Source organism: Zonotrichia albicollis, chromosome 15, assembly GCF_047830755.1.
Source record: "Zonotrichia albicollis isolate bZonAlb1 chromosome 15, bZonAlb1.hap1, whole genome shotgun sequence".
Classification (NCBI taxonomy): Eukaryota; Metazoa; Chordata; class Aves; order Passeriformes; family Passerellidae; genus Zonotrichia; species Zonotrichia albicollis.
Genome location: NC_133833.1, coordinates 6,762,066 through 6,774,384, shown reverse-complemented (window position 1 = coordinate 6,774,384; position 12,319 = coordinate 6,762,066). Strand labels below are relative to the sequence as shown.

At 52.1% G+C, this 12,319-nt stretch overlaps 1 protein-coding gene across 3 annotated transcripts in view; it reads right to left on the bottom strand.

Moving 5' to 3' along the window:
• FLT4 (fms related receptor tyrosine kinase 4) overlaps window positions 1–12,319 on the bottom strand; it is a 57,972-nt gene that overhangs the window by 29,052 nt on the left and 16,601 nt on the right. For all 3 annotated transcript variants that reach the window (XM_074552006.1, XM_074552005.1, XM_074552007.1), the window contains exons 2-3: window positions 7,364–7,460; window positions 1,414–1,685 (exon numbers count right to left, since the gene is read on the bottom strand). In XM_074552006.1, coding sequence (XP_074408107.1) covers window positions 1,414–1,685; window positions 7,364–7,460 — 369 coding nt within the window. The remainder of the gene's footprint in view (window positions 1–1,413; window positions 1,686–7,363; window positions 7,461–12,319) is intronic.

Sequence of the window (12,319 nt, the reverse complement as noted above, 5' to 3'; positions counted from 1 at the left end):
TTCTGAGGTTTTCTAGATGCTTGATAACCCTAAGAGGGGACAGCCTGATTGGACTGAGTATGAACATGTGCTGTGCAGCCATGTGCACAGCAGTGCTGCGAGCTGTTGGCAGGATCTGCTGCACGCTCACTGTCCACAGGCACTGTGAGTCCCATGGGCCCTGACAGTGTGGGATTTATTGCCCCCAACCTGCACCATGTGCCCTCTTTGGTAAACAGAACAGCAGCTCCTGAGCTGCAGAGGTTGGAGGTGAGAGATGGTGGATCAGCGGGCAAAGTGATGTTTGTTGGATCACAAAGAAAATCAGTTCTTGCAAAAGCACTTCCTGCATGTGAGTTGGTGGGGTTGTACTCATTTTCAGTGTATTTAAGAAGCTCTCTGCCTCTGTCCTGATATAGCCCTCTAGAGTGTCTGAACACCCCTGTCCAACTCACAGATGTCTGAAATCCAGGCAGGCTCTGTCCTGTTTTAGGGTGGGCAGCACAGCCCACAGAAAGAGGAAGCAATTGCTAAATAGACTTCAATTCCTCTCCAACAGCTGCCCAGCTTTTCTGATTTGCCCCTGCATTTTTCTCTGTATAGCTGCAGAGGCAAAATTGGCTTTGCCCTGGGACTTCTGAAAAATGCATCTTATATGTCATGACCTGCCTGGCTCATGACAACTGCACCAACTAATAAATGGAGGCGGAAAGAGAAATAGCTCAGCCAACTGTTTCCAGGGGACAGAGTTCATTTATCTTGCTGGAGCCTGCTGTGAGCAGTGGGGGAGAGGACAGAGGAGGAACCCGTGGGACACGGAGATGCTGAATATTGGCCCCGCAGCCACTCCCTAAGCTGAGGGTCCAGCCCCATGCCTGGTGAACATCCCTCCTCTGCCAAAATACACCTCATAACCCTGCCTGCATGGGCTGCCCCTGCACAATGTGGAGAGGGGCATCTGGATCTGTCACTGTGGAGCAGCTCAGGCCAGCAGCAGGTCTGGGAACAGGCTGCACATGGAGTGTTTGTACCACTCATCCTCTCCCTCTCAGTCTCAGCTTTATGAAACACTACCACCCCTGGCCACCAGCACCTCAGGGAGCCCCAAGCTGCCCAGAAGATAACTCCTGTGCTTTTTTTAGTGCTGGAGTGTCTCTGAGGCGAGGCTCTCTCTCCTTGAATTCCTGCATTCCAGCCTGGCTGGAGCGATGCCCCCGGGATGGGACATAATTGAATCCCAGGCGCTGCCGCCATGGACGGATATTGGTCCCTTGCAATTGCATGGAACCAGCCCTCAGCCCCCTCCCCAGGCTGCAGCAGCCACACTCTGCCCTGGGAGGCACAGTGAGATGTTGAATCTTTCAGATATTATGTTGGTGCATTGGCTGCCCCGAGGCTCCCAGCCTGCAGGTGCACAGCAGTGGCAGCTCTTACCTCTCACAAACACGTAGGTGCTGACTGCTGTGGTGCCCTCGATTTTGGCCTCAATGTACTTGTAGTAGCAGCGGTAGTAACCCGTGTGGTTCGCCTGTGCCTCTGGCAGCAGCAGCACTTTGCAGTAGGGCTTGGTGCTGGTCCCCTCACACTCTTCCTCTTGGATTGCCCGGCCGCTGCTGGGGGCTGCTGAGGCCACCAGCTCAGTCTCCTCCTTCCCAGCAGGATCCACCTTGCCTCCTGGCCACGACCACTCCAAAGGGTGCTGGCCTCTAGACATGGGGCAGAAAAAGAAAAGCAGCATTAGCTTTGGGCTGAGTATGGTGGTTTTATTGCTATGTGTGACTCTCTGCACACCTGCACCCAGCCAGCCACCAGTCTGGGTCTGAAGCTGGAGAAATGGCCATCCTCCAAGGGAAAAAACAGGCACAAAGAAATGGCAACCAGATTCCCTAAGTGCTGGGCAAGCAAAGGCTCATCCCTTCCCCAGGCCACCTCTCTGGCTATGCTAAGCTGTAAGATATCAGCCTCCTCACAAGCAGGCCCATCTGTCCCATGGCACTGTCCTGCTGGTATGAATGCCAGGACAGGGAAACACACAGGGCCCTGGGGGAAAGGTTCCATTTATTTTCTATTCCCTCTCGTTATTAAAAGGGTCCAGAGCTATTAGGGAAACACATGGATGTGATGATTTCCCTTGGCTCAGCGTAGCTGCTGGCTGGGGCTCATTGTGTGATGAATGGAGTGGGAAGAAGAATGGGGGAAGGAGAGCAGACTGGAAAGAAAGCGAGAAAGAGAAAAGCAGGAGGGAGTCAGGGATAAAAGACAGCAAGGGAAAAACAAGAGGAGGCTCAGCTGACTGCCTTCTGGCCAGCTGCCAGCTGTTTCCTTTCCCCGTTGCTGTGGGAGGGGGTTCCCCTTGCTCTGCACCCTGCAGCCCCTCAAAACCCCAGCTGGCCTGGGGCTGCCTCCCCTTCCCACCTCTGCAGAGACCCTGGGCTGCAGACACCTCTCTGATGGCATGACCACAAAGCTTGTTCACCAGCAGCCCAAGGACAGACAGAAAAGTCCAGGAACTCCAGAAAGCCCCAGACAGAACACACACGTGTGTATTTATATATAGCTGAGGATCTCCAGAGAGGGACCTTGCATGTGCACACACGTGCCACCGTAGCTTGTTATAACTGCACTTGTTTACTACAAACAAAACAAGCTTTTATTCCACACTGGAAGTTTCCTTCTGTGAAATCAGAGCCCCTTTCAGAGGAAGGCCTAACCCCCACTTGAAAGTTTGCCAAATAGCTGAAAGTCACTTAAGCACGTGCAAAAAAAAAAAAAAAAAAAAAAAAGAAGAAACAGGGGAGAAAAGAAGACATCATAAGAGACAGCTGTGGGGTAAAAATGGCCTTTTGTCAGCACCATCAGCTCTGTGAGGGGAAACTGGGTTCATCTATTATGCAAGCTGGGAATAGACGTGTTGGCACATGCAGCACCTCTGCCAGGGCAGCTCCATGGGCAGATGCTTTTAAGCACAGGCAGACTGTGACCATCACTAGACAGAAAGGGACAGTGAGGAGGAAGAGAGGGCACAATGGCTCAGATGCAACGAGGACAGGATTTCTGTCTAATGAGGGAAAGACCTGCCCCTTTGTGTTTGTCTTCAGCAGCTGATTTATCTTCCCTGGATAGAGCAGACTTTGCTCTCTTCCAGCTCGCTGCAGATGAGTTTGGAGAGAATGTGCTGCACTCTTCCCGTGTTGCCAAGCACAAGGGCTCTGGAGGCAGTGACAAGCCCCTGGGGACAGACACACAGCCCCTCTTACCCAGCTCAAACTTCTGCTTTCACTAAAAATGCCATCAGTGCCTGAGGCAGAACTGTAAGTACAGCTCTGGCAGCTTGTGTTCATGAAGCAGAGGCAAGCTTCTCCCAAGTACCAGAGTCTCATGAACACTTCAATAAAAATAGGAACTGAATTTTGAGTTTTTCCCATCCTATTCATGCACACAGAAAATAACAGTGAAACTGATCACTGAACCACCTGGTGGCCTCTGCCACAGCTGTTGCTGCTGTGTCCACAGCCCCACAGCACTGGCACTGACCATGGGGCTGTCCCCGCTTTCAGCCCAGAGCTGACAGCTTCAGACCAGGCATTTTTGGCACTCCACTTGCAGGAGGGTAATTGTGAAAGTCTCCAGTGTTTCCTCTTTCTGTTTGTTTACCCACTGGGATTTTCACACATTATCAGATCCACTTGTTCCATTAACCACTGAGGCCTGCAGTAGCTGAGTGACACATATTTATATAAACATGGATGGGCCAATGCCAACCAGCCCATGGGCAGCTCAGCACAAGCATTCCTTTCAGATGTGCTTTCATTTCCTTTCATATGTCCTTAGGCTTGGGGGGACACAGAAGGTGTGGGCATTACTGTGAGTCCAAGTTAGTGTCACTGGTGTGTTAAGAGCACCAGAAGAAGGCAGGAATGAGGGTAGGCCAGGCTCACGTGGATTTATTTCTGAATCTACCCCCTGCATTTGGGGAAGGGTCCAAGCAGCAGTTTTGGACAGTTCCTTCTCTCCTCTCTGCCACCTTCCAAGATTTACTCCCAAGCTGTTTTCTTTCAGCTCAGTGGTAATTTGCCTCTTGGCAATGGAGCCTGCTGATGCCAGCTGGAAAAAAAAATGCACTGTAGTCTTCTCCACAACTGTTTTCCTCAATCTTTTCAGGATAGATGCACTTCAAGGGAGATGTTGGAGTTGGCACCACTCTTCTTCAATCTTCTTTGAAACTCCCATGCGTGGTATGATGGGCAAAGCTGGTTGTGGCTTTGTGGCTTAGCTGGGATAAACCAAATTCCCCTCAGCCCCATGGAGGATGTTCAGAGCAGCCAAACACATGTAGGAGAGATCAGCAGGTGTTGTGTGCTCCTGGACACTGCTCTGGAGCAGTGGTTGTGGGGCTTCACATAATCCTCAGGCTCCTTCAGCCCTGCCACACTGCTCATTTCCTCCATGGGAGCCAAGAGGGCTCCGGGGTCAAATATTTCCTCTCTGCCACAGATGGGTTTGCACATCTGTGAGTCAGCTCTGGGAACAGGTCACTGGGCAGCAAAGGACATCCTTGCCCTTCTTTTTCCTGGTTTGCTCCCCACCTGTGTGCCCAGCACCTGCAGGATGGGATGGGATGGGATGGGATGGCACAGACAGGACCAAGTTGATTCCTCCAGAGGTTTTTGCTGTTGTGCAGCTGGCTCCTGTGGGATTTACTCCAATGCTCATGAGCTGGAACAGCACAAGCTCTCTGCTTTCCCCCCACGCAGGCTGCTGAGGGCATGAATGCAGAGATTCACAATATTCTTTCCTTCTAGGAATGGGAGCTAATAAAAGCTGCACTGTCCATTTGGGCATCAGCCCCTTCCCCCTGTTCTGCCACATGCTTGGATCAAAACATCCCATGGGCTCTCAGCCAGCCTTGGCACAATCTCTGTTTTGGGGAATGCTCCTGCACTGGTCCCCTGCTGTGTCTGGGCCTCTCAAGGGTGCCTTGTGCTGGGTGACAAGGGAACAGGACTGCACATGATGGCATTTGCAAAAGCAGAGCCCCAGTATCTGGTGGCTCCTTGTGTGTGTGTCGTGCCTTTGTGTATCTGCTAAGCCTGCCCAGCTCCAGAGGCACTGCTTGTCCCATGGCCTGGCTCTGGTCACCAATGAGGCTTGGTGGGCTGTGCAGCAGGAGCTGGGGGTGTCTGAGATCCAGGCTGCTGCGAGGGAGCCTGAGAGCACAGTTGGCTGCATGGCTCTCACGCTCGGTGGGTGAAGCTTGAAAGGTCTCCAGGGAGTCTCACACGGGGGTTTTGAGCTCATCTTTCTGCTGGAGCACTGCTTCAAGCAAGCCTGTGCTCCTGGCTCCAGGGCAGCTCGAAGAGCAGCCAGAGGACATTGCTCTCAAGGGAAGACCAGGGTCAAACTGAAGTCACCTCCAACACGATGCTCAGCAGGAAATCCCTGAATCCTGGATTTGATTTTGTATTTGTTTCTGCCCTACCCTGCCCCACCACCCTCTCCTTTGCCTGTTCTCTTGGTGGTCTGCATGTTTTTCCCTTCAGCTCCCATTAACACAAGCCAGGTCTTCCCAGGGTGGGCCATGGTCCAGAGGAGGTTGGAGAAGCAGCTGGGTGTAATTAGAGATCCAGAGACCAGGAAAGATTTACTCTTCATTCAAATGAATAAGTGTCCTGCAGTCAAAGTCCTCTCCTCAAGACAGATGAACACAGGACTGAGAGCTCAGAAGGAAAAGAGGAATGCTCTGAGCCATCAGGAGATACTGAGACTTATCTGCAGATGGTGTGAAGGACACAGCACAGCCCCAGGGAGCACATCTGGGACAGCAGGATGCAGGGGCAAGGAACAACCAAAGAACAATATGGGCAGAGGGTATGTGGGTTTTAGTGCTGTTTGCAGATGGTCCTGGGCTCTTCAGCTGGCCAGTTCAGTCTGTCACAGCTGCAGAAGAAACTTTCTTTTACCACACCTCTAACTTCAGTATGTCCTTTAAACTTGGCTCAATCTACAGACAACAGTCTTGAAAATGCTTTCTATGTCCCCTTCTGGACTCCTGTTGAGAAAGGGTCTGTCCTGATTCTAAGCTCATTCAGAATATCCTCAGAGAGTCTCACCTCTTCCAAGGTTTTAATAGAGAATGTCAGTTTCCACATCCCTCTGTGGGGAAAAGTACCATGGCAGAGCAGTGGAATCCTCAAACTCCCTTCTCTTCCTCTATGCTCCCACAATGGCTCTGTGGCTGACCACAGCCCCCCAGGACAGTCATGGACAGATCTCCAACTCACACATTTCCTACATCTCAGCACTCATGATGGCTCCTCAAGTCACTGGATTAAAACAAGCCCACAACCACTCAGATTCCCAGACCAAGTGAAAGCAGTTCAGTAATTAATATCAACAACCTTTCCTCTGTCCTTCTCCCTTGGTTATGAACTGATTCACAAAGGAAAAGCAATGCCATCTGTTCCAGGAAAAGTTAAATATGTTTGTGACAAGACATGAGCACAATGCCAGCCAAGTGCTTGCAGTAATTGCTCTGTGGTTATATATAACACTGAGAAACACCCATCTGAGGCCCATGCTGAATTTAATCCCCACTGGACCCAGCATTCAGATCCCAAGCATGGATCTGTTTTCAGCAGCTGAAGGGAAACTCCAGGAAAATTGACCTTGGGCAATTCTCTCACTTGTTTATGGGGGTTTTTTTCCTGCTTTCTGAGACAGGAGACAGTCCAGAAAACATGCACAGCCAAGTGTCCCAGCATAGATAAATCAGTTCAGACACACCACCTTCTCAGAGCCACAGTGCCCAAAGCAACCAGATATTCTCCAGCTCCTCTCACAGCTATTCACCTGGCCTGGCTGAGGCTTCTTTTCACCCACATATATGAAGGGAGAGCATTAAATCCCTTCTTCCTAGAAATGCTGGAGGCCTCTCATAACTACCACTAACTGCAGCCTTGCCTTCTCCCATGGGTATTTCTCAGTGTCCCCCAAATGTCCCACTAGATTTAGAAACCCGAACTTCAATCTCAGTGGCCCCAGTGAGGTGAGAATAAGCAACATCAGAGAAAGACAAGGAGAGTCAGGAAGATCAGTTTTGCTGAAGAGCTTATAGCAAAGTTATCAAATCACACAAAATGTTTCTTTATCTTTCTTCTTCTCTGAAAGACTAGAGCAGAGGTTATCACTGAATCCTCTGAGATGTCTTTTGCTTCTTTTTCAATTAATTAGATGAATTCACACTTGGGGCATGTGGAAGGTTTGTAGTCAGACATGCTAATTTGCTGGAGTACTGCAGCCATGGTGTCCCTGGTGGGCTCTCCTTGCCTGGTGCTCCAACCCTCACCAGGTAAGAGTAGACAGGGCCCCACTTGCTGGTGCCTACCTGCAGGTGATGGTCAGCGTGTCCTTGGCGTTGATGACGTGCTCCTCCTCGGTGATGCTCAGAGTAGGAGGGGTCATAGAATAGCTGCTCACCAGATCTGTGGAGAGAAAGGAGACAGGGGATGATGCAGAGATGCCCAAGCCTGGGCCCAGCGCTGTGGGCAGCAGGGATCCTGGTGCCACGGGCCCAGAGAGGGACAGAGGCTCCTGAAGCCAAGATCTCCCTGGGGTCTGCTCCCACAGGGTAGCTAATGCTGGCTCAGTGGGACACAAGACATTTGCTTGCAGCCCTCCTGGCTCCAGTGAGCAGCTCTCGGGCCAGGGCCAGACAGTCCCTGGGCTTTGATAGACACCCTAGCATGGATGAGAGCCAGAAAAAGAATGGAAAACCAGAAACTGGGGAATTCAACTGTAGCCATTCCTCACCAGGTGAATGATACTGGGCTTGCTTGGACTAGGGCTCTGAAATTATCCTCTCTGCTAACCAGAAGGAGTCTGGCAGGAGATTTTCCATACACATGTAGCTTTCTGTAATCAGAGGCACAAATCAGGGATGCCCAGATACCACAAATGTGTTTGTGTGAGATGCTCTCCAGAGCAAAGAGGCATTCATGGAGTGCCCTTCTCCTGTGGTGCACTCTCAGGTGCAGTCACCTGAGTAGGACCAACCTTAGTGGATTGCAGCAGCCCCTTCCCTGTACCACCAAACAGGCATTCCAGGAGTGAAATTATCCAGGCTCAGGGACAGGCAGTTAAACATTATCATGCTCTTCTTCCTGCTTTTTTCAGGGAGAGTCGCACTTTTTGTGTGTTTGCATCTCTGGCATGCCAGACATGCAACCTGAGTGAGCTCCTCATGGACAAAACATCTCGAAGTACCGGTTACCCTCAGAGACTACTGTTGTTTTTTGTCAGCACAGTGTTGCCAACTGTCATTACTTCATGATCCTTATCTTAAAACTCCAACTTCTGGAGATGTGAGATAATTCAAAAGAAGTCTTGTTGACTGCAAAAACAAGAAAACTAACCAGAAATAGAGAGGGGGAAAATGTTATGGAATGTGAGGCTGTGACTCAGGTAGGTGCTAAATGCTAAGGAAGAAAAGAATGCAAAAATATGCTGCTGGCTTGACTTTCTACAAAAACATGAGGTTTTTTGCAACTGTGTTCTGTGTATGTCTGTTTCCTTGCCTTGTAACATTCAAACCCAGGTATCAGAGAGATCTGGCAGTGTTGGAGAGGTCTCAAAGATGTGGTGTCTCCACGTGTTTCACAAGCAGCTATAACTAACGCCTTTCCTCCAGAGCTATGACCTGAGGACTACAGGTTGAGAGCCTCAGGATGAGAGGAAATGGTCTTAGCTTGCACAAGGGAGGGTTAATATTGGATATTAGGAAAAATTTATACACCGAAAAGGCAGTCAGACATTGGAACAGGCTTCCCAGGGTAGTGGTAGAGCCACCATCCCTGGAAGTGTTCAAAAAACATGTGGATATGGCATATGGGGACATGATTTAGTGGTGAACACAGTGGTGCTGTGTTAATGGCTGGAACTAATGAACTTAGAAGTCTTTTCCAACTTTAATCATCCAATGATTCTAGGAATGATTCTCTATGGGGAACCCTGGCCCAGGAGTCAACTAATGGCCACCAGCTTCTCAGCCACAGGGGTGGCATGAGTGGGTTCCAGGCTGGTGGAGAAGCCAGAGTGCCACCAGGAGAGGCTGCTGGGGGGACAGGGCGGTGAGGGAGAAGCCATGGTGCCACCAGGAGATGCTCTGGGGGGACAGGGCGGTGAGGGAGAAGCCATGGTGCCAACAGGAGATGCTCTGGGGGGACAGGGCGGTGAGGGAGAAGCCATGGTGCCACCATGAGATGCTCTGGGGGGACAGGATGATGAGGGAGAAGCCACGGTGGCACCAGGAGAGGCTCTGGGGGAACAGGGCAGTGAGGGACGTGCGGAGCGGCACCGCCAGCCCTGCCAGGCCCGGCCTGCCGGCCTCCTTCTCCCCAATTGTTCTCCACTTCCTTCCCGCCTGCGCCGGCTCGGTGTCCCCATGGCTGCCCCCATGGCAACAGCAGGGTGACAGCCATCTCCCCCCGGAGGTGGTGTCCCCATGGCTGCCCCCATGGCAACAGCCATCTCCCCCACCACGCCATTTCCCGCCTCGCCTCCACTCACCCACACGAAGGAGCGTTAGCCCAAGGGCAGTCCTGGCCACCTCCTGTGTGTATGTCCCCCTGCCACGGCCTGTCCTACAGGCACCTCTCCCTCAACAACAACAACAGCAGCAGCACAGCCATCACTTGTCACTCAACACACGGGTCACTGTGGTCCCTGGGCTGTGTGGTGCTTGGCCACCATGGAGGACACCCCGCCATGTGCCTCCAACCTCCTCTTCCCCTGAGGAGGGGACGTCAGATGTCACACAGAAAAAATGTGCCCTGGAGCTGTGAAAATAAATGACCGCATTTTTTGTAAAATCCCTTCAAAATGTAACAAGGTTTATTAAAAAAAGGAGGCGGGGGAAGGAATCTGTCTGCTAAGCTGCGTTTCCTATTAATGCCGGACACACTTATCCCAGTGCAAACACTGCTCTCCAGATGGCCACAGCTCCCCTGCCCATCGTCCCAGGGAGCAGCTGGGGGTGCCTGTGTCCCCACAGTGCTCAGCCCAAAATGCAGAAGATATTGGCTTGCACAGGGCTGGCTGGGGACAGCAAAACCTCTCATCCTGTCTGTGCTCTGGGGCAGCAAGCAGAAAGATAATCCCCAATACTCTGGCATGGCCAGCTCTGGGCTGGCTGCAGCAGGCACTGAATTAGATCTTAAAACTGGCATGGTCCCTCTGCTTAAACCACTAAATAAGTGCCAAGGTGGCAGAAGTCTCTTGGCCAATGCTGTGCCTCACCATCGGGGCTGGGGGAAGCAGGATGGTGGCAGAAATAACCCCCTGCCTCCCTTCACGTGCTGCCTGGTGACCTGTTAGCAAACAACTCCAGGGGGTGGAGGGGAAGAAAGGAAAAGTACGATCTGTGCAGGTTGGGGCTGTGGGATTCCTGCAGATGCATCCTGTCCATGGCCCTCCGCGAGTACAACAGGAAAAGGAACCACTGCTCACTCCGAAAGCACCGTGGCGCAGGGCTGGGGACACTCCTGCTGCTGGCAGCACTGCTGGGCCAGCTCTCCTGACCACCCAGCCTCTTCACTGGCCCTGCATTGCTGGGAACTTTGGGGACTCCCTGCACTGCCTCATGCTGGGGACCCACTACTCACACTCATACCTGGTATCTTGGGATGCTGATGCCCAGAGGCACCCATGACATCCAGGACAGGCAAAGGGATGCACAGACCCATTCCCAGACTGCAAAATCATCTTCAAAGCCATCAGCTTTCCCTGCAAAAATTCTCTATCACTCTGTGCTTGCCAGATGGATCCACCCCATTGCTCGCCTTGCCCTTTCCCTCCCCAAGGGAGCGTGTGCCCTGCCATGGCTCTCCTGCATTTCACTCTCCCCAGCACTGAACTTGGTCCTGGGTTTGGCCATAAAATCTCTGCTAACCGACACACAGATGGTTTGTGTCTCTGGCAAATCCCAGGGTGCGAGGGAGATGTCTCCAGAGCATGGATTGTCTCCTCTTCTCTGAGTCCCTCCTTCCCCACCTCCAACCCCTGTGATGCTTTATCTCCTCAGCCCTCCAAGCAGTTCCCGCTTTCTCCCGCACACCCAATTGTGCCCTTGCACAGGGAGAGCATTAATGTAATTAAAAAGGCATGCAGCAGCTCTGGCTTTGTTTTTTCAAGATGGTTGCAGCTTTTTTCAAGCAAGTTGGCAGCAGGATATTAAAATAAACAGAGGGGGATTGATGGGATGAGGTGAGAGGAAGCAGGATCCCACAGCCACTCACACCTTGTCTATTTCCAGAGAAGCACATTTCCCAGCAGTTTTCTTTGCCTTGATCTTGCAGAGCATGGCTCTGAAAGGGGCCAGGCTGCACTGAGAGCCTTCTTATCACTGATGGCTGCTTCATTCTCAGGCCCCTCTGCCTCTTTCTGCACCCTGTCACCACTGCTGCTCTCAGTTGCATCCTGCATCCAGGGCTCTCCCTGCCTCGTGGGGAAGCCACGTTCACCCTGGAAAGTACTATCCATCCCAGGGCATCTCACAGCCTGACCTCTTCTCTGCACCCTTGGGCATGTGGGAAAGTCCTGCACGGGGTCTGGTTTTGCCTTGCGATGGCTGCAGATGCTAAATCCCTGCAGAGCAGCATTGGTTCCAGAGCCAGCATTGCCACAGCGTGCTGGGGCTTTGGGAACAGAGCAAAGGCTGTGTGTGGGACAAGGTACAGCGTGGTGTGGTGCAGAATGGCACATCACAGCTCCTGCTCTCCATCTGCTTCCACTCACAGGAAGCCCTGCACCGGATCCTCCGCCAAGCCCCCACACACCACCTCAGCCCCTCTCTGCTTCCCCTTCCCTCCCTCTCTGCTGAGTCGGCCCCGCTGACTGATTAACGGGGCCTTTCCGGACAGGGATTTTGTTCACACTCTGTCCTTCTCTCTGACTTCCTTCCCTGGCACTGGGCTGCATCACTCTGCTCACAGCCATCACATGGCCCCAGCTCACGCTCCTGCCACCCCACCTTGGGGTCCTGTGACAAGAGCTGCAAGATGACATGCACAAAGCAAAGCTGCTACAGGTGAAGCCTGTCTCCCTGCACCTTGTCCAGCCCAGCCTGCCCACCCCAGTGCTGTACTGGGGCAAAAGAGAGGCTGGAAGGGAAAAGAGTGTCCTTTCCCCCAAAAAGCTCCCCTGACCCTGCTATTGCCCCACCTCTACTTTGCTGTTTTCAGACAAAAACTCCCAGTCAATGAGCATCTGTCCAAGAAAGCAATGCAGGAACTCAAGATTTGGACACTTTCTAAAAAGGAAAATTTTGTTTGCGCCAGTTACTATG